At 46.5% G+C, this 18,785-nt stretch overlaps 1 protein-coding gene across 4 annotated transcripts in view; it reads left to right on the top strand.

Moving 5' to 3' along the window:
- The window catches only part of LOC144766949 (uncharacterized), a 133,372-nt gene extending 116,324 nt beyond the window's left edge, over positions 1 to 17,048 (top strand). For all 4 annotated transcript variants that reach the window (XM_078650631.1, XM_078650632.1, XM_078650633.1 and 1 more), the window contains 5 exons: positions 7,547 to 7,591; positions 8,506 to 8,589; positions 9,460 to 9,504; positions 15,542 to 15,705; positions 16,868 to 17,048. In XM_078650631.1, coding sequence (XP_078506757.1) covers positions 7,547 to 7,591; positions 8,506 to 8,589; positions 9,460 to 9,504; positions 15,542 to 15,700 — 333 coding nt within the window. In that variant the 3' untranslated portion in view covers positions 15,701 to 15,705; positions 16,868 to 17,048. The remainder of the gene's footprint in view (positions 1 to 7,546; positions 7,592 to 8,505; positions 8,590 to 9,459; positions 9,505 to 15,541; positions 15,706 to 16,867) is intronic.
- Positions 17,049 to 18,785: the final 1,737 nt, after the last annotated feature.

Here is an 18,785-nt window from a genome sequence, read left to right as displayed (position 1 = left end):
TTTTAAATAGAAAATAGAAATTTATAATGTGTCAAGTGACTACAGGTATGATGAGGTAGCAGTATTTATAATAAAAGAAGCTTCATTCAAAATGATTATGAAGGACTCATGGACCCCAAACATAAATCTCAAAACACCCCTGTTGTACTAATGCCATCCACAAATATGTCTAACTGAAAGACACTGTCATAGTGGCATATCTACAGAGTGTTATACGTTCTCTTTTAATAATAATGTGGTTCTTGTGATTTACTCTTTGTTATGATCTACGTATGGTAGCGGACTGCCAAATGAGTCAATCAGAGTGTGTTGGGAACCCTTTCACGAAAAGGACTTCAGAATTGTTGATTGTGCCTCTCTGTCTCCTAAATAGTGACTGAAATAATTTTGCAATGATATAATCTGTTCAGCCTATTATTGCTACTCTCTGCCACCCACAGCTGCTTATTTTGATACTTTCTATAACTCAACATATTTTTATATTACATATAGAATCTTATTTTGCATCTCCGCTGCTATGTTATTCGAAGTATTTCAAAAGGGGGTGGTGATGGACAGAGTATCTGAGTTAATCAGAACACTCCTACCCAGTCAACAGATCAGGGCTTGATCCATCACCGTTTTTTAGCTCACTGCACCATCCCAGTTCAGAACCTGGCTATATGCAAATTAGTCTGTCCCTGGCCCAGTGCATCATGGGAACAGGGCAGACCAAACTACCAAGCCAATTCTTCACTGGAAAGGAACCAAGCTTCCGGGGACCGGTTTCTGGCATTACAGCCGTCTTCGGCCCGGCTTGCTTGAATCCTGATGGTGCAGTGAGCAAGGGACTCACGTCTGAGCATACCCTTCCACACTCATGGTGGCCAAAAATATTTCAAAAGGGGGTGGTGATGGACAGAGTATCTGAGTTAATCAGAACACTCCTACCCAGTCAACAGATCAGGGCTTGATCCATCACCGTTTTTTAGCTCACTGCACCATCCCAGTTCAGAACCTGGCTATATGCAAATTAGTCTGTCCCTGGCCCAGTGCATCATGGGAACAGGGCAGACCAAACTACCAAGCCAATTCTTCACTGGAAAGGAACCAAGCTTCCGGGGACCGGTTTCTGGCATTACAGCCGTCTTCGGCCCGGCTTGCTTGAATCCTGATGGTGCAGTGAGCAAGGGACTCACGTCTGAGCATACCCTTCCACACTCATGGTGGCCAAAAATATTTCAAAAGGGGGTGGTGATGGACAGAGTATCTGAGTTAATCAGAACACTCCTACCCAGTCAACAGATCAGGGCTTGATCCATCACCGTTTTTTAGCTCACTGCACCATCCCAGTTCAGAACCTGGCTATATGCAAATTAGTCTGTCCCTGGCCCAGTGCATCATGGGAACAGGGCAGACCAAACTACCAAGCCAATTCTTCACTGGAAAGGAACCAAGCTTCCGGGGACCGGTTTCTGGCATTACAGCTGTCTTCGGCCCGGCTTGCTTGAATCCTGATGGTGCAGTGAGCAAGGGACTCACGTCTGAGCATACCCTTCCACACTCATGGTGGCCAAAAATATTTCAAAAGGGGGTGGTGATGGACAGAGTATCTGAGTTAATCAGAACACTCCTACCCAGTCAACAGATCAGGGCTTGATCCATCACCGTTTTTTAGCTCACTGCACCATCCCAGTTCAGAACCTGGCTATATGCAAATTAGTCTGTCCCTGGCCCAGTGCATCATGGGAACAGGGCAGACCAAACTACCAAGTCAATTCTTCACTGGAAAGGAACCAAGCTTCCGGGGACCGGTTTCTGGCATTACAGCCGTCTTCGGCCCGGCTTGCTTGAATCCTGATGGTGCAGTGAGCAAGGGACTCACGTCTGAGCATACCCTTCCACACTCATGGTGGCCAAAAATATTTCAAAAGGGGGTGGTGATGGACAGAGTATCTGAGTTAATCAGAACACTCCTACCCAGTCAACAGATCAGGGCTTGATCCATCACCGTTTTTTAGCTCACTGCACCATCCCAGTTCAGAACCTGGCTATATGCAAATTAGTCTGTCCCTGGCCCAGTGCATCATGGGAAGAGGGCAGACCAAACTACCAAGCCAATTCTTCACTGGAAAGGAACCAAGCTTCCGGGGACCGGTTTCTGGCATTACAGCCGTCTTCGGCCCGGCTTGCTTGAATCCTGATGGTGCAGTGAGCAAGGGACTCACGTCTGAGCATACCCTTCCACACTCATGGTGGCCAAAAATATTTCAAAAGGGGGTGGTGATGGACAGAGTATCTGAGTTAATCAGAACACTCCTACCCAGTCAACAGATCAGGGCTTGATCCATCACCGTTTTTTAGCTCACTGCACCATCCCAGTTCAGAACCTGGCTATATGCAAATTAGTCTGTCCCTGGCCCAGTGCATCATGGGAACAGGGCAGACCAAACTACCAAGCCAATTCTTCACTGGAAAGGAACCAAGCTTCCGGGGACCGGTTTCTGGCATTACAGCCGTCTTCGGCCCGGCTTGCTTGAATCCTGATGGTGCAGTGAGCAAGGGACTCACGTCTGAGCATACCCTTCCACACTCATGGTGGCCAAAAATATTTCAAAAGGGGGTGGTGATGGACAGAGTATCTGAGTTAATCAGAACACTCCTACCCAGTCAACAGATCAGGGCTTGATCCATCACCGTTTTTTAGCTCACTGCACCATCCCAGTTCAGAACCTGGCTATATGCAAATTAGTCTGTCCCTGGCCCAGTGCATCATGGGAACAGGGCAGACCAAACTACCAAGCCAATTCTTCACTGGAAAGGAACCAAGCTTCCGGGGACCGGTTTCTGGCATTACAGCCGTCTTCGGCCCGGCTTGCTTGAATCCTGATGGTGCAGTGAGCAAGGGACTCACGTCTGAGCATACCCTTCCACACTCATGGTGGCCAAAAATATTTCAAAAGGGGGTGGTGATGGACAGAGTATCTGAGTTAATCAGAACACTCCTACCCAGTCAACAGATCAGGGCTTGATCCATCACCGTTTTTTAGCTCACTGCACCATCCCAGTTCAGAACCTGGCTATATGCAAATTAGTCTGTCCCTGGCCCAGTGCATCATGGGAACAGGGCAGACCAAACTACCAAGCCAATTCTTCACTGGAAAGGAACCAAGCTTCCGGGGACCGGTTTCTGGCATTACAGCCGTCTTCGGCCCGGCTTGCTTGAATCCTGATGGTGCAGTGAGCAAGGGACTCACGTCTGAGCATACCCTTCCACACTCATGGTGGCCAAAAATATTTCAAAAGGGGGTGGTGATGGACAGAGTATCTTGTAGTTCGGACTGGACTGTTCCCATGGGGCACAGGGTCAGCGCTGATTTGCATATCGCCATTGTCTAACCCAGGGTGGTGTGGAGTGGAAAAACGATGGATTTGGGCCCAGATCTTTTGACTGGGGTGAATGTGTGACATTGATCCACATTCTGTCCATCATTGTTGTTTTTGCAGTAACCGCTCTAAGTGTACTGGGGATGCTCAGACGTGAGTCCCAGGCACTCCACACCACTGGAAGCAAGCTAGCCGGGCTGATGAGAGGTGTTACCTCGAAACCGGGCCGGTCCTCGGATGCTTGTTTCCGTTCTGGGAAGGACATGGCTTTTGTAGTTCGGACTGGACTGTTCCCATGGGGCACAGGGTCAGCGCTGATTTGCATATCGCCATTGTCTAACCCAGGGTGGTGTGGAGTGGAAAAACGATGGATTTGGGCCCAGATCTTTTGACTGGGGTGAATGTGTGACATTGATCCACATTCTGTCCATCATTGTTGTTTTTGCAGTAACCGCTCTAAGTGTACTGGGGATGCTCAGACGTGAGTCCCAGGCACTCCACACCACTGGAAGCAAGCTAGCCGGGCTGATGAGAGGTGTTACCTCGAAACCGGGCCGGTCATCGGATGCTTGTTTCCGTTCTGGGAAGGACATGGCTTTTGTAGTTCGGACTGGACTGTTGCCATGGGGCACAGGGTCAGCGCTGATTTGCATATCGCCATTGTCTAACCCAGGGTGGTGTGGAGTGGAAAAACAATGGATTTGGGCCCAGATCTTTTGACTGGGGTGAATGTGTGACATTGATCCACATTCTGTCCATCATTGTTGTTTTTGCAGTAACCGCTCTAAGTGTACTGGGGATGCTCAGACGTGAGTCCCAGGCACTCCACACCACTGGAAGCAAGCTAGCCGGGCTGATGAGAGGTGTTACCTCGAAACCGGGCCGGTCCTCGGATGCTTGTTTCCGTTCTGGGAAGGACATGGCTTTTGTAGTTCGGACTGGACTGTTCCCATGGGGCACAGGGTCAGCGCTGATTTGCATATCGCCATTGTCTAACCCAGGGTGGTGTGGAGTGGAAAAACGATGGATTTGGGCCCAGATCTTTTGACTGGGGTGAATGTGTGACATTGATCCACATTCTGTCCATCATTGTTGTTTTTGCAGTAACCGCTCTAAGTGTACTGGGGATGCTCAGACGTGAGTCCCAGGCACTCCACACCACTGGAAGCAAGCTAGCCGGGCTGATGAGAGGTGTTACCTCGAAACCGGGCCGGTCCTCGGATGCTTGTTTCCGTTCTGGGAAGGACATGGCTTTTGTAGTTCGGACTGGACTGTTCCCATGGGGCACAGGGTCAGCGCTGATTTGCATATCGCCATTGTCTAACCCAGGGGGGTGTGGAGTGGAAAAACGATGGATTTGGGCCCAGATCTTTTGACTGGGGTGAATGTGTGACATTGATCCACATTCTGTCCATCATTGTTGTTTTTGCAGTAACCGCTCTAAGTGTACTGGGGATGCTCAGACGTGAGTCCCAGGCACTCCACACCACTGGAAGCAAGCTAGCCGGGCTGATGAGAGGTGTTACCTCGAAACCGGGCCGGTCCTCGGATGCTTGTTTCCGTTCTGGGAAGGACATGGCTTTTGTAGTTCGGACTGGACTGTTCCCATGGGGCACAAGGTCAGCGCTGATTTGCATATCGCCATTGTCTAACCCAGGGTGGTGTGGAGTGGAAAAACGATGGATTTGGGCCCAGATCTTTTGACTGGGGTGAATGTGTGACATTGTTCCACATTCTGTCCATCATTGTTGTTTTTGCAGTAACCATGTTATTCGAAGTAACTTTCTTCATACTTTAGGCAACAAAATACAAGTCTTTGTTTTGTACTGCTGTACATATCACAAACATGTATGTTCATTACTATGTTTTTATGTTCAAAATTCGAGGTCAACTGTGGCCAAATAACAATAAATATTTATAGAAAATAGAAAATATGGCAAAGATTAAAATGGCACTTAATACCATAATTACAATATACATTAATAAAAGAACTATGAATCAATCAATCAATCAGGGGTTTGTTAAAGCGCGACTACTCACCCGTAAGGGTCTCAAGGCGCTAGGGGTGGGGGGGTGTAGGTTCCATTCCATCAAGGAGGGGGTCTGTCGAAGAGCCAGGTTTTGAGGTTTCTTGCGAAGATGGGAAGCGATGTTGTCTGTCTGAGGTGGAGCGGAAGGGCGTTCCATGCTTTGGCAGCGAGGAAGGAGAAGGAGCGGCCTCCCGGTCTGGTCTTTCTGGTGCGGGGGACCACGGCGTAGGAGAGCTGGGCTGATCGTAGGGTCCTTTGGGGTGCGTGGAATTTGAGTCGGCTGTTCAGGTATGCTGGTCCGGTGCCGTGGAGGGCCTTGTGTACGTGGGTGAGCATCTTAAAGGTGATTCTCGCCTCGACAGGGAGCCAGTGGAGTGTGCGCAGGTGCTGGGAGATGTGGCAGTGTTTTGGCAGGTTGAGGACCAGTCTTGCTGCGGCGTTCTGGATGTTCTGTAGCTTGCGGATGAGGTTTTTGTTTATTCCGGCTTAGAGTGCGTTGCCGTAGTCGAGTCTGCTAGTGACCAGGGCGTGAGTGACTGTCTTTCAGTGTTCGATGGGGATCCATTTGAAGGTCTTACGAATGAGGCGGAGGGTGTGGAAGCAGGAAGATGAGACAGAGTTGATCTGGCGGTCCATTTTGAGCTCGGAGTCCCGGATGATTCCCAGGTTGCGTGCATGGTCTGTGGGGGTTGGGGGGTTTCCGAGGGCGGTGGGCCACCAGGTGTCGCTCCAGGCGTCGGGTTTTGGGCCCATGATGAGTACTTCTGTTTTGTTGGTGTTTAGTTGTAGGCAACTGTTTTTCATCCATTTGGCGACGGCTTCCATGCCTTCTCGAAAGTTGCGTCTGGCGGTGTTGGGCTCGTTGGATAGGGAGAGGATGAGCTGGGTGTCGTCTGCGTATGACACGATGTTGAGTCCGTAGGTTCTGACGATGGGGGCAAGTGGAGCCATGTAGACGTTGAAGAGCGTCGGGCTGAGGGAGGAGCCCTGGGGGACTCCGCAGGTGGTAGGTGTGGGGTCCGAGAGGAATGGGGAGTCTGACCCGCTGCGTCCTGCCAGGGAGGAAGGAGCAGATCCAGTCGAGGGCCTTGTCCTGGATTCCTGCGTCATAGAGTCTGCTTATTAGGGTGTGGTGAGAGACTGTGTCGAACGCCGCTGATAGGTCGAGGAGGATGAGGGCTACTGTTTCTCCTTTGTCCAGTAGGGTGCGGATGTCGTCTGTTGCGGTGAGCACGGCGGTTTCCATACTGTGGTTTTTTCTGAAGCCGGATTGGGAGGAGTCGAGGATGTTGTGTTCTTCAATGAATGTGGCGAGTTGGCTGTTGATGGCTTTCTCGATGACTTCTGTAGTTTTTGAGGTCGGTGGGGTCCGCTGAGGGTTTCTTTAGGAGGGGGTTTACCTCTGCGTGTTTCCAGTCGTCGGGGAACGAGGCAGTCGCCAGGGAGCGGTTGATGGTGTGGCGGAGCATGGGTGCGATGGTGTCGGCGGCTCTGTTGAAGATGTGGTGGGGGCAGCGGTCCGTGGGGGCCCCGGAGTGGATTGACTTCATTGTCTTCAGTGTGTCTTCGGTGGTGAGGGCAGTCCAGTCATCAATCGCTGGTTTCCGGGTGTCGGGGGTGGTTGGTGAGAGTTCAGTGTGTTGGTTGTCTTCGTCGAAGTTGTCGTAGATGCTCTTGATTTTGTGGTGGAAAAAGGTGCTGAGTTTGTCGCAGAGGTCTTGTGAGGGAGGGATGTCGGTAGACTCGCTGGTGGGTTGGGCGAACTCCTTGATGATGCTGAAGAGTTCCTTGCTGTTGTGTGCGTGGGTGGAGATTCTGTCTTCAATCGCTTTTTTCCTCGTTTCTCTGATGAGTTGATGGTGGGCGTTGGTGGCGGCTCTGAAGTTGTTGTGGGCTTCTGAAAAGATTTTAAGAAATCAAAATGTCCTTGATGGAGTCACTGTCAACTCAAGTGATAGCTGACAAGATCATTAGAGAGACAGGTGCCCTTTTACATGAATGTTGGACTTACAATTGTATTAGCAGGAATCTAAGTCTTTAAGAAAGCATTGTTCCATTCAAAGGCTACAATACACTAGCATAACTTGTCTGTCTGTGTTTTCATCCCATAAAAGAAGTACCTCTTCCTCACTTTCTAAACTCCTTTCCAGGGTTTCTCCCAGATGCAGATCCAAGAAATGGGGGCAATAGTTCAGGTAAAGCAAATCCATTACATGCAAATTCTTGAAGGTAATCTATCAGTTATATTCTCAGCAATGGAGGGACCAATTGTATTTTAGATGAATTACACTTTGCAATTAAATGTCATAAAGCCATTGCTTTAACTCCAAAATGTCATCAGTATGCAACTATACAATCTCTTGGCGTGCAATTATGCAAAATATATCCGGTTTATCTTTCTCTTGTGTTTTTGCACTAATATTATATGCAAACAACTTTCTAGGAGCATTTAATTTTGATTAGAAAGAATACCATCTTTACCCCAATGTGTTGCAATGTGACCGGTCATGGCTTGGATCATTCTTCTGGGGATTTGGTGTGCTCTTCTGTGATATTTCTCATCGAAGAGACTCACACTGGTCTCTGTATTATTTAGACATAATTTTTGTAACTCTGGTATGTCTTTCATGTATACCACTTATGGACACACTTTCAAGTATTCATAAGACAAGAACATGCACAGGCTCCAATTTTGAAAATGGCAGGTTCCTGCCTTCTGTTTCCTTTGTGCTATTCCCCATTTTTTGCCAAATTTTAATTCCCACAATAATGTTTGTTGTTGCACTAAAATAAAGAACCCCAATTGCATACCTTTCTACTTTTACCCTATAACTCTATTCATAGTTTGAGACACAACATGTTTATGTACAGGTTTTATTATGTTTAGCATTAGATTTAACTTCAAGCCACAGCAGACCTAGTGTTGCTGATCTCAAACATTTCCAGATGTAAATGTTTCTCTCTAAAAAAATGTAACATCGAAATTGTAACATTACTGGAATCTGAGGAACAAGGTCAAATTAAAAACACTTGCACAACCATAAGACTCTACACTTGTAAACAAACATGAAACCTCAATTGGATTTTAACCTTTTCTCCTCCGCTGTAGGGTTCTGGGTCTGTTGAATACATGGAACCCAAGAAATGTGAAACCCTTCTTGGCAGCTTGTTGGGTGGAGTTCTCAAATTAGTGGTAAAAACACCCTCTCTAATTTACATTTTATTGTGGTGATGTGTAATACTGTCAATCAGTGCATGCTTTTGCATTATTGCATGACTATGCATTTTTCGTAATGAATAAGTTGCTTTGTCAACATGTTGTCATTACTAATAAACAGCAGTGGCCACGCCTCTTCACCTTTTGGACATAAAGAGTGTCTGTCAGGCTGACTGATCACTCTTTATTTTCAGGTTGGGCAACCAGGAGCTAGACATGGACTAAATGCGCAGGCTCCGAGCTGCCGGACCTGAACTTTGCTGGGCAGAGGATTTCGCAGATCCTTTGGGCGTAACCCCTTAGCTCTACAAAAGTCCTTGAGGCCATCTCTCTCGTGATGAGAGAGAGTTTCAGAGATAGCTGCTTGTGTGGGCACTTCAGCTTTAAGCCCTGAAGTGCCCAAGGCTGAATGTCTATCGCTGACACCCCATCACAGAGTGTGTGCGGTAAGCTATCTCTCTGACCCCATCCTACTCCTGTAGCGAAGTAGGGACTGTTGCCTGCCCTCATTGGCTGACCTAGGAAGCAGCAGTCCCAACCCTCCTGGCACATACAATGCTTCCTGCCAGAGAGCTGCAGCAGTTGAGTCTTGTTTTTATTGACAGTTTTGTGCGTGCATGTATGCATAAATACATGTCTATTTGTGAGTGAGTGTTGTGAATGACTGTGTGGGTGAATGTCTGCATGTGAATGCATGGGTTTAAGGGAGTGTGCATGTGTGTAAAGGGCTCACTGCCCCCTTGTAAGTTGTACATGACTGCCACCACTGTTAATAGAGATGAACACTATGGTATGAACTTATATCACATTATTAATAACATGTTCATTGCTTTTGTTTATGTGCAGAAAAATCTCCTAGGACCTCTTCTTGGTACATTATCAGGATTACTGGTAAATCCATTTTCTTAATTTTTCTGTTACTAAATTACTCTAAAGCTGTGGCATGGCCAGGAAAAAAACACAAGTAAACAACTGAAATACCCTTAGGAAACAATATGCTCAGATAAATGTTGTGAATGCAATTATATGATTAATCACACCTTGATTTGGGAAAAAGTATTCCTCAGAAATGTTGTGTCGGGGCCCTAGGCCCACATTAGCATAATGAGTGGACGCAGACACACACTGGTTGCTGGGTTAATGAGCCACGAGCACGTGCGCTCGGCTCCTTTTATTGACTGTGTCACGTGACTCGTGACACAGTGGTGGGTGGGTGTAAAGTGTGAGATCACATCCTGTGATCAACTAGAATGTGTCCAGCAGGACACAACATTCCTCCCAAAATTTGATAAAAATTAAGGAAAGACAAAAGTCCGAACCTGTGGGAGGAAGTACATAAATATACACTAATTACAGATTTACATTGAGTCTCTTCAGCTGCGTGCTTGATGACGACGGTGGAAATTGCTGCTGAAATATTTATTCTTCTTGGCTCGACGCCCTGGTTCTCGGTGGGCGTGCTCTGCTGCACTTGCGCCGTGGAAGTGTGTTGGTCAGTCCACTGAGATCTTGCTTTTAAGGGTGACGCCAAACAGGATGACCAGATGTTAGACTTGAAGGATGTTGTCTTCTACTGTTCCGTCGGTTTCTTCACTGTAGGCATTACAAAGGATGGAGTGATTGAAAGACATCCTTCTCACTAGGACGCCCCTCTCACGGGTGTTCTCCTGCCACGAGATGTCCCGGAGGCCCTTTTCATCAGGTTTCCACTGGGCCAGGTGTTCTCCACAGCGTTGCTCCAACTCCACAGTCTGTGTGTGAATGGAGGAGACGATGAGAGTACTACCTCACAGAGTCCGTACTTCCACCTGAAGGGTTGTTGTTGACTCCTGCCTTCGCGCACAAGTTCCTCTTCTTCCTTGGACGTGCAGATTAGACGGCGATGGATCCATCTCTCTTGTCGGGACCCTCTGCCACCGGTGTCCCTGAGGCCTTTGCCCCTTGGATCTCCACGGGCTGGTGTGGATTGGTCAGTTCTCCTTGTTCAGGCCGTCTGAGCTCCCTCCGCATCCAGGTTTCCGCTCAAAACCAAAGGTGGGTGTTGCCAATGGTCCGGCCTGTGCTCTCCTGTAGTCGACTGGTCGTCGGGATCTTGTGAATAGGTGCCTGTTCTGTTCCTGGTGCCATCAGTGTTCTCCTGGATGTGTGGGTCACTGTACACGATGTTGTGGTGTGTGTCACCTCTTCTTCTTGTAAGTGTGTAGACTTATCACACCTCTCTTCACCTTTTCCAGATGTTGTTCTTGGCGTCGTGCCGCATGACTTCTTTCTTCATTTTTCTTTTCACGACACGGTGCTGTCACCTTTCTGTCTTTGTCTTCCTGACCAGGCTTCTTCAAGCAGCGTGCACTCACCCTGTTTCCCTCTGGTCTTGTCCTGGCTTTCGGACACTGTCTTCTCTCCACTCTTCTGTGACTGGACCGGTCGTTACGATCTTTTCTCTTGCCTCCGTTTTACTTCTTTTCTTCAGGTCGGTGTCATCAGACTTCTTCGTGGTCCCATCCCTGGACCTCTTCTTGATCTTCACATTGGACCTTCTGACATGACATCTTCATCCTGACTTCCTGGCAGAATACCTTTGCTGCGCCTTTATGGCGGATCAGCATTCCGGCGACCTATTGGCAAATCGGTTTTCTCTTTTCCTTTTCGGGCAACCATCTGATTGGTCGGCTTTTTCTGTGGGTGCGCATCTGGCTGGTCGGATCATCCTTTTCTTCTTAGGCGATCTTCCTTGCTCCCAGATGGGGTGGACAGCTTCCTCTTCGTGAGTCTTCTCGCTATCCGTGATCGTTGGGATCACCATTTGCTTCTGCTGCAGTGGTTTTGCGTTTGCGCAGTTTCTTCTGCGCTCTTCGTGGGCTCTGCTGTTTCCGGAGGGTTACTTCACCGCTCCATGGACCTTCTCCGGTGGGTGCACTTCTCGTGCGCGCTGCCGGTGAGGCTCTTTAGCTTCTTGGCGTGGTGATGTTGCGTCACTCTTTCATTGCACGTCATTGTGCATGGCAATTGCAAGTTTGTGCTTCACTTCGTACCGTCGTGGTACATCTTCAGTGTCGCTTTGTTCCTTGCGTTTCTTTATCTTCTCTGGCATCATCGCTCTACTCCACGTGCGTGCTGCACTTCTGTTTCTTCCAGTACGTTGGGTACTTGCTGCGTACTTCTTCTAGTACTTGAGGTGTGGCTTCCTTACTGTCAGGCACTGTCCTGTACCGTCCGCGTCCGGGGTACACTTGCGCTCTTCCATCGGTTGCCTTTGAATCTTGCTGCTTGCGGTAGACTTTTGACTCTCCCTTACTGTCCAGGGTAATGCTGTCTTCTCCTGCGATTGCGGTGATCACCTGTGGCCACTAGGCGTCACCTCAGCAGTGATGATGGGTCTCAGTTTTCGTCTGCGTCGCTGCAGGCTGGCTTTCCCTCTGTAGGCTTTCCCTTGGCTTGTCTTGTGCTTGTTTGCTTCATTGGCTGCAGTACCATCCAGTGTCCACTATATGGCAGTGTAGGATTCCGGTTTCCCTCAGCAGCAGCTTAATTTTCACCTTTACTTTCTTTCCTGTTTGTGCTTGGGGTCCCATGCTTGCAGGACCTGCTGTTTTCCATGGAGTGTGCAGGAGAGGAGGTGGCTGGAGTCACCGCTGACTAGAGGTAAGTCCCATTTCTTTTCTCCTTTTCTTTTGTTTCAGTTGGGGCAGTATGCAGCTGCGGTATGGGTTCCCACTCTGCTGCAGGATGCCTTCTCGCTGGTTTTAATACTTTTATTCCTTCTGCCGGGTGCTCAGGAGGTGGGGTCATATTTCTTTGTGCTGCGGCCATGCTGTGTATTTTTTTTCGCCCTCCCTGCCCGCCAGCCTCACAGTCCTCGCTCAGGCAGGGGGAGCTCATTCCTATATGAGCTGTGTGGGTGAGCACCCGCCGGCTCAATTACATTGCGGGCGCATTTCCTATCACTTTTCCTACTCCCTGACCGCGGCAGCCGCAGTCCCTTCGCACGCGGGCAGGAGGGGAGGGGCTGGGGGCCATGTCCGGTCATGCGGTGCTGCTTGGTTGGGCACTTTGGACTGCGGGTGGGCTCCGCTGAGGATCGGTGTATCAAAGGTGGCTCCGTTTTAACGTCGGCACCCCGCAGCTCTTCACACGCTGCGGGCGCTCTTTCTTTAAAGTTTATTCCCCCGCCGCTGCAGCCTCACTTCCCCACGCTGCGCGGCGGGGACGGGGGACACTGCAGGCAGGCCGCGGGTGGGCTCCGCTGGCGCTGCTTTTTGCCACTTTCACCCCTCCTCCTGCACACAGCGCCCTGCGGCTCTTCTCACACTGCGGGTTCATTCAGCCCACCGCCGCAGCAGCTCCAGTCGCACGCTGCGCGGCGGGGCCCCGGGTCACTGCTGGCAGGCCACAGGTGGGCTCCGCTGGCCTCACCTTAATCTGGGCAGTGTTCACTGATAGCGGGTTAGTTCCGCTTGATATGCAGTTCGAGGGGGGTTGCTCCTGGCTTGTGCGGCCCCCCAGGCATTCTTAAGTGCCCGGGCTCACCTCCTGCCTACGGGCCTTTTCCTTATCGCGGTTGAGCACCGCGTCCTTCTCCACGCAGTGGGGGCTCAATTGCGGCCGTCCCGGGTGGGCTCCGGTCGGTCCGCTTGCACGGTGGAGGTCCCCCTCACCACAGGCAGTTCGCCGCTGACCAGCGAGGTGCGGGGTGGGCTCCCTGTCACCTCGTGATGTACCTCTGGACCTGGGGCAAGGCACGCGCCCCGTGGGCCGCTCTGCAGGCTATCGCCGATCCTGGGGGAGGGGAGGGGGCACAATGTCGCCCTGCTTCTCTCTCCCCCTTTCACCCACGACGAAAATGGTTGTAGCACGCTGGGCACAGCTACCACTCCTCATCGCCATTGTTGTGTCGGGGCCCTAGGCCCGCATTAGCATAATGAGTGGACGCAGACACACACTGGTTGCTGGGTTAATGAGCCACGAGCACGTGCGCTTGGCTCCTTTTATTGACTGTGTCACGGTGGGTGTAAAGTGTGAGATCACATCCTGTGATCAACTAGAATGTGTCCAGCAGGACACAACAAGAAAGACAGTTTGTCAAGAAAGAGCAGTTAGTCCTTTCGTGAAACTTAAAAGTTGTGAAATATAAAAATATGAAAGTATTTATGTAACTTTAAACAATTAATAAATCATTAAAGTTTTAATACATTTTAGAAATGTACTTCAAATAAAATTGGTCATTAGGGGCCTCACTGCGCTGCGTGACAAGGACAGGTCAGGGGACAGGCGTGAATGGCACAGGTAACCACAGGCGGGAAGTGGAGTGGGGCAGGGCGGTGAAGGGCAAGTTAACAGATGGCGGGATAGGGAAAGTAAAATAAAAAATTAAATAAGACTACTTACCTTGCGCTCACCGCATCGCTAAGTCTACTTTTTTAAAACATGCTTAAATCTGTTAGAAGCTTCTGACAGCGTATAAAAATGTTGGAAACCTTTGCAATCCCACGCAAGTCTGACAGTTGCTTCATATGTGCAGTGTTTGCAGTGAAACAAGAACCACTGGGAAACTGAATTTTGTCAAAATGTCTTTACAACAACAAAAAAATTAGCTGCATGCAATTCATAAAAAATGGACTACCGTTTTCTATGGCTTGACCTGGCATTCTAGGACGAAATGGGCATGAAACTTGAGCAAGGCATCATATTTCTGTGCAGAGCAGTTCAGACAAGTGAGATTGTTATAATTTTCGAAGCAAACACACAGTGAGGAAGGAGATAATAAAATCCAAGTTAATAGTGAGAATCTAGCAGAAAAGGTAACAGGACTTTCAGCAACATTTAATTCAGATATTTAATTTTACATTTTCACACGCCAGAAATGAAAGGCCAGAGAAATGTCGTGCGAAAATGCATCCTATATTTAGCTCTAAAACAGTCTTATAGTGTGGGTGCGCTAGGCTGAGCTAAGAAAAGAAATGCTGAAAGAGGCAAATTATCAATTACCCTTGTCTGTTTGATAACCTTATAAAGCATGAATAAAAAATAATATTGTTGGCTTGCTGAACAAATTCCTTATCATCAGCACATGCCTTTGACTTGCAATGTGTTTTATTCAGCACTTTAAGGGGCAGATGTACAACCATTTGTTGCGGTCGCAAACGGGAATTCGGCCTGTTTGCAACCGCGAAAAAGGTCAAGCCCATGTACAAACCATATTTTGTGTGTCGCTAACCTATTAGCAAATCACAAAATATGGTTTGCAACTAGCTATTAGAAAGGGACGTGCCAAAGGCGTCCCTTCCTAATAGCGAGCGCAAATGGCATGTGCCATTGTTTTGCGTCCGCATTTGCGGTAGCAAAACACTTGCAGTTTACAACCCTTTTCAAAAGGGTGGTAAGCCACTCGCTAATGGGAATGGGTGTGAAAATATTTTGCCTTGCACCACTGCCTGTCCTTTAAAAATTAAACTGAACAGTTACATTTTTTCTTTTTTTAAATGCATCCCGTTTTCCTTTAAGGAAAATGGAATGCATTTTAAAAAAAAGAAACTGCTGTATTGAAAAAACAGTCACAGACATGGTGGTCTGCTGAACCCAGCAGGCCACCATCCCTGTGAGTACGAGTCATTCCCAATTGGGTCGCAAATTGTTACAACCTCATGAATATTAATGATTCCACATTTGGAATCGCAGACAGTATCTGAGACACTGTTGTACATTCATTTTTGCGAGTCGCAATTTGACGCAATTTGTGACTTGCAAAAAATTAATGGTCTTACATTTGGCCCTAGATAACTCATCAGAATGTTCTTTTGGATTTATATGGTAACTTTACATTGTAATTCTGTATTGATGTCATCGTAATATCAAAGAGACACATTTTTAAATATACAATTTTAGAAGTGAAAAAATATTGCATCTGTTAATTATATTTTCTTATGACCAGGACACGATTCTGGGGCCGAATGGGCTTCTGCGAGGTCTTCTTGGAGGAAATGGTGGGCTTCTTGAAGGCCTGCTTGGCGGAGGAGAACACGGTGGACTTTTTAATTGTCTTCTTGGAGGAGAAAATGGTGGACTTGGTGGTGGTCCTCTGGGACGTTAATTAAGGTAATAGCTTCCATTTTGGGAATGCTTGGCAATTTCACTCCTGATCCAAGAAAATTGTTGAGATAGTTACAGAAATATTCTGCATCAAGTGTATGAACAGATGTTAAACTAGAATATCTTTCTCCTGCACTGAGTTATGAATATGTTTTTTGAAGTTGTACAGATGCCACTTCTGTTTCTGATACTTTTTACCATCAGCAGCAGACTATTGGATTGGGAATACTCTCTGCCAGATTAGGTATAATTAACCAGTGCCCCCTGAATGGACAGCTTCTATATAATACTATATGCCAGCACATTGTTTCAGAACATATACTTTGTGCCATTATGTTGGTCAAACAAATGAATTACTTTGCTGTAATCTTTTTAGATATCCCCTAGATCAGTACCTGAGTCTTGTTCATTGCAAAGTTGTGTGCTTTGCATTTAGACTGGCTGTGCTCCATAATCTTGGTTTAGTCATTTAAATTAAAATATCATCTCAAAATACTTCTCAATTGCACCATCAGTAGTGTAAGGAGACTGCATGCTCACTCTCATTGGCTTGAATCACAGAATCAGATCAAAGCTGGATATTGTCAATGGCGTTGGTCTAGGTAGTGCAACAGAATATTTAGGTCCAATAGCACAATGGAAATAATTCCTACTTAGTACCAACCAGTGACTAATTGAGTGGATTGTGAGTACAATTACACTTTCTGGCACTATACAAATTGATATCATTCAATGTTTGGTAATTGATCTATTTAACTTATTTTTGAGTGGAATAATTTGTGTGGGTGTTATTTGAAAACATTTCTTCATGTGGCCTGGATGCGTAATGATCCGTTAAGCTGGTACTCTAACGGAATGTTTTATTTTGGTGAACAGGTTTGTCTTAAGACAAAGAAACGTGTATGGTAACTGCCTGAGTAGAATAGCCACTTCACCATTCAGAGTTTGTATGGATAGGAGTCCCTTATTGGTGACTGAGTGGAATCATTTTTATGAAAAGGTGATGAGTGGAATGATTTCTCTGGGTGTTATTTAGTGGAACCATGCCTTCTGTATGCTTGTGGGAAGGGTGATCGTTTGGGGAAATTAACTTTTGATTGGTGTTTGATTTCTGATTTCCTTCTAAGCATAAGTGGTTTAATACATGTTATGTTCTTCTCTTTTAAAGGATGTGGCTGTCAAGCATTTGTGATACTTCAGTCATCACACAGAGGGCTGGTGACAGCTAATTGGATTTTCTCCTTTTCAACCTTTTCATGCAAGGAATTTTCTTCAATCAAGGTTCTTCAAAAGTTTTTTTAGAATCATGATTGTCCCTTGTGTCACTTACTAATAAAGTATCCAAGTATCTCAAAGCATGTCTCATTTTTCTTATGTATACAGAATACAGAGGACTGTATTATGAATGCTTAACTATAATGTTTAGGCCCTTATGTGAAAGAAGATAAAATCAAAATGCACTTGTTTTTCGATTTGCTCTGTAATACACATGCAACAACATTTTTGATTGTAAATAACTTTTTTTAATGGGAGCACAGGGCAGATATGCAATTTGCAGACATTTGTCATCTGATCACCAATATCATTGATCATAAAAAAATATTTAATTTAATAGCTGTACATTGGGTACCAGAAAACGTACACATAAAAGGGAGTTTAGAGGGACAAACTGACCAAAACAAACTGCAAACTTCGGGCCTGATTTAGAGTTTGGCAAGTGGGTACTCCATCACAAAGGCCGCTGATAGCCTTTCAGCAATATATCCTAATACACTGATGATGAGGCGGACAGGTTAGCTGGACAGGACAGGATACATCTGCGATGGAGTGCCAATCTGACATACTCAACAACAGTCCCTTTCTCTGGAGAGTGAGTCCATAGTAAGATGAATGAATCAAAGGAAAATGCTAAAAAGATGTCACTGGTATAGGAAATGTCAATTCAGGTATATAATTAAACATTTACCATAGGGCCGTTGTGAATTAAAGCATTATATATAAGACAGAAGGTTGCAGGACTAAAAGTACCATTTCACATTATGAACATTTGAAATATTTGCAAATAGAGAATGATAATCTGGTAAGTAGAAAGAAAATGCTGATACATTGCACTTCATTCAATCATGCACTGTACAAAGTTAAGGATTCACTATTCTGGAACTCAAGTGGGCTTGCAGAAGTTAATAGATTGGTTATCTAGCAAATGCAAGAAGTAGGTCCTTTACAGGGAAGGTGAGGTTGGGATCCACTGACTTGCAGAAAGTCAGAGACTTTGATCATTTGGGTGTGCGGATTACTAACTCACTTTCATGAGCACTCCCAAATAATGCAAAGACAAATGCCACTGCAGCAAACAGGGTTAGTGGGTGTGAAGAAATTGAATTCATTTAATTTTCCACCTATAGCTCCTGCATTGGATCTCTATCCTGCAAAACAGATAATAAGTTCATGGAATTGATTCACAAGTTGCCCCAAAGTACCCCACTTACACCTATGCACTTGGAGTTGGGTTTAAGGAACATAGCGAATGTTGCCAAGCTCAAACCACTGATCTATTCAATTAGACTTACGAATCCTACAAACTAGCATTTGCAGATTTAAAAGTGTTAGATTAGAATTGATCTATAACATGGTTTAACCACATTCATTCCTGTATGTATAAGCTTGACTTGCATGTAGCCATGGACAACCCAGAGCAGATCACTAAGGAGATGTTGGGTCATTTAAATAGCTGGATAGTGGAGACATCAGCAAGTACCCTGACAGAAAGATTTATCAACTTCAAATATAACTTGGAATTTGAAATGTTTATGGATCGTACAGAACAACGATATCGATCTTTCTAAAATTCAAGTGTGGGATATAGCAGGGAATAGATTTTGCAGTAAATGTCGAAAGCTGACCATTTCACACTTTTGTCCTTCATGTAAAGTATTCCCTGAGGCAGGAAAGTGCATTTCTTGTTTTTCTGTTTCATTTATCATCATTCAAGGAAGATCTGGTTATTCCCAATCTGCCTCTTGTTGGGCATGAGATGCTATGCAGATGCAATTTGAATTTCAAGAACAGATATTACTGAGCGGTTT

The sequence above is a fragment of the Lissotriton helveticus genome, chromosome 7, assembly GCF_964261635.1.
Source record: "Lissotriton helveticus chromosome 7, aLisHel1.1, whole genome shotgun sequence".
NCBI lineage: Eukaryota > Metazoa > Chordata > Amphibia > Caudata > Salamandridae > Lissotriton > Lissotriton helveticus.
The sequence above is the reverse complement of the archived record's forward strand: the minus strand, read 5'-3'. Positions and strand labels throughout refer to the sequence as shown.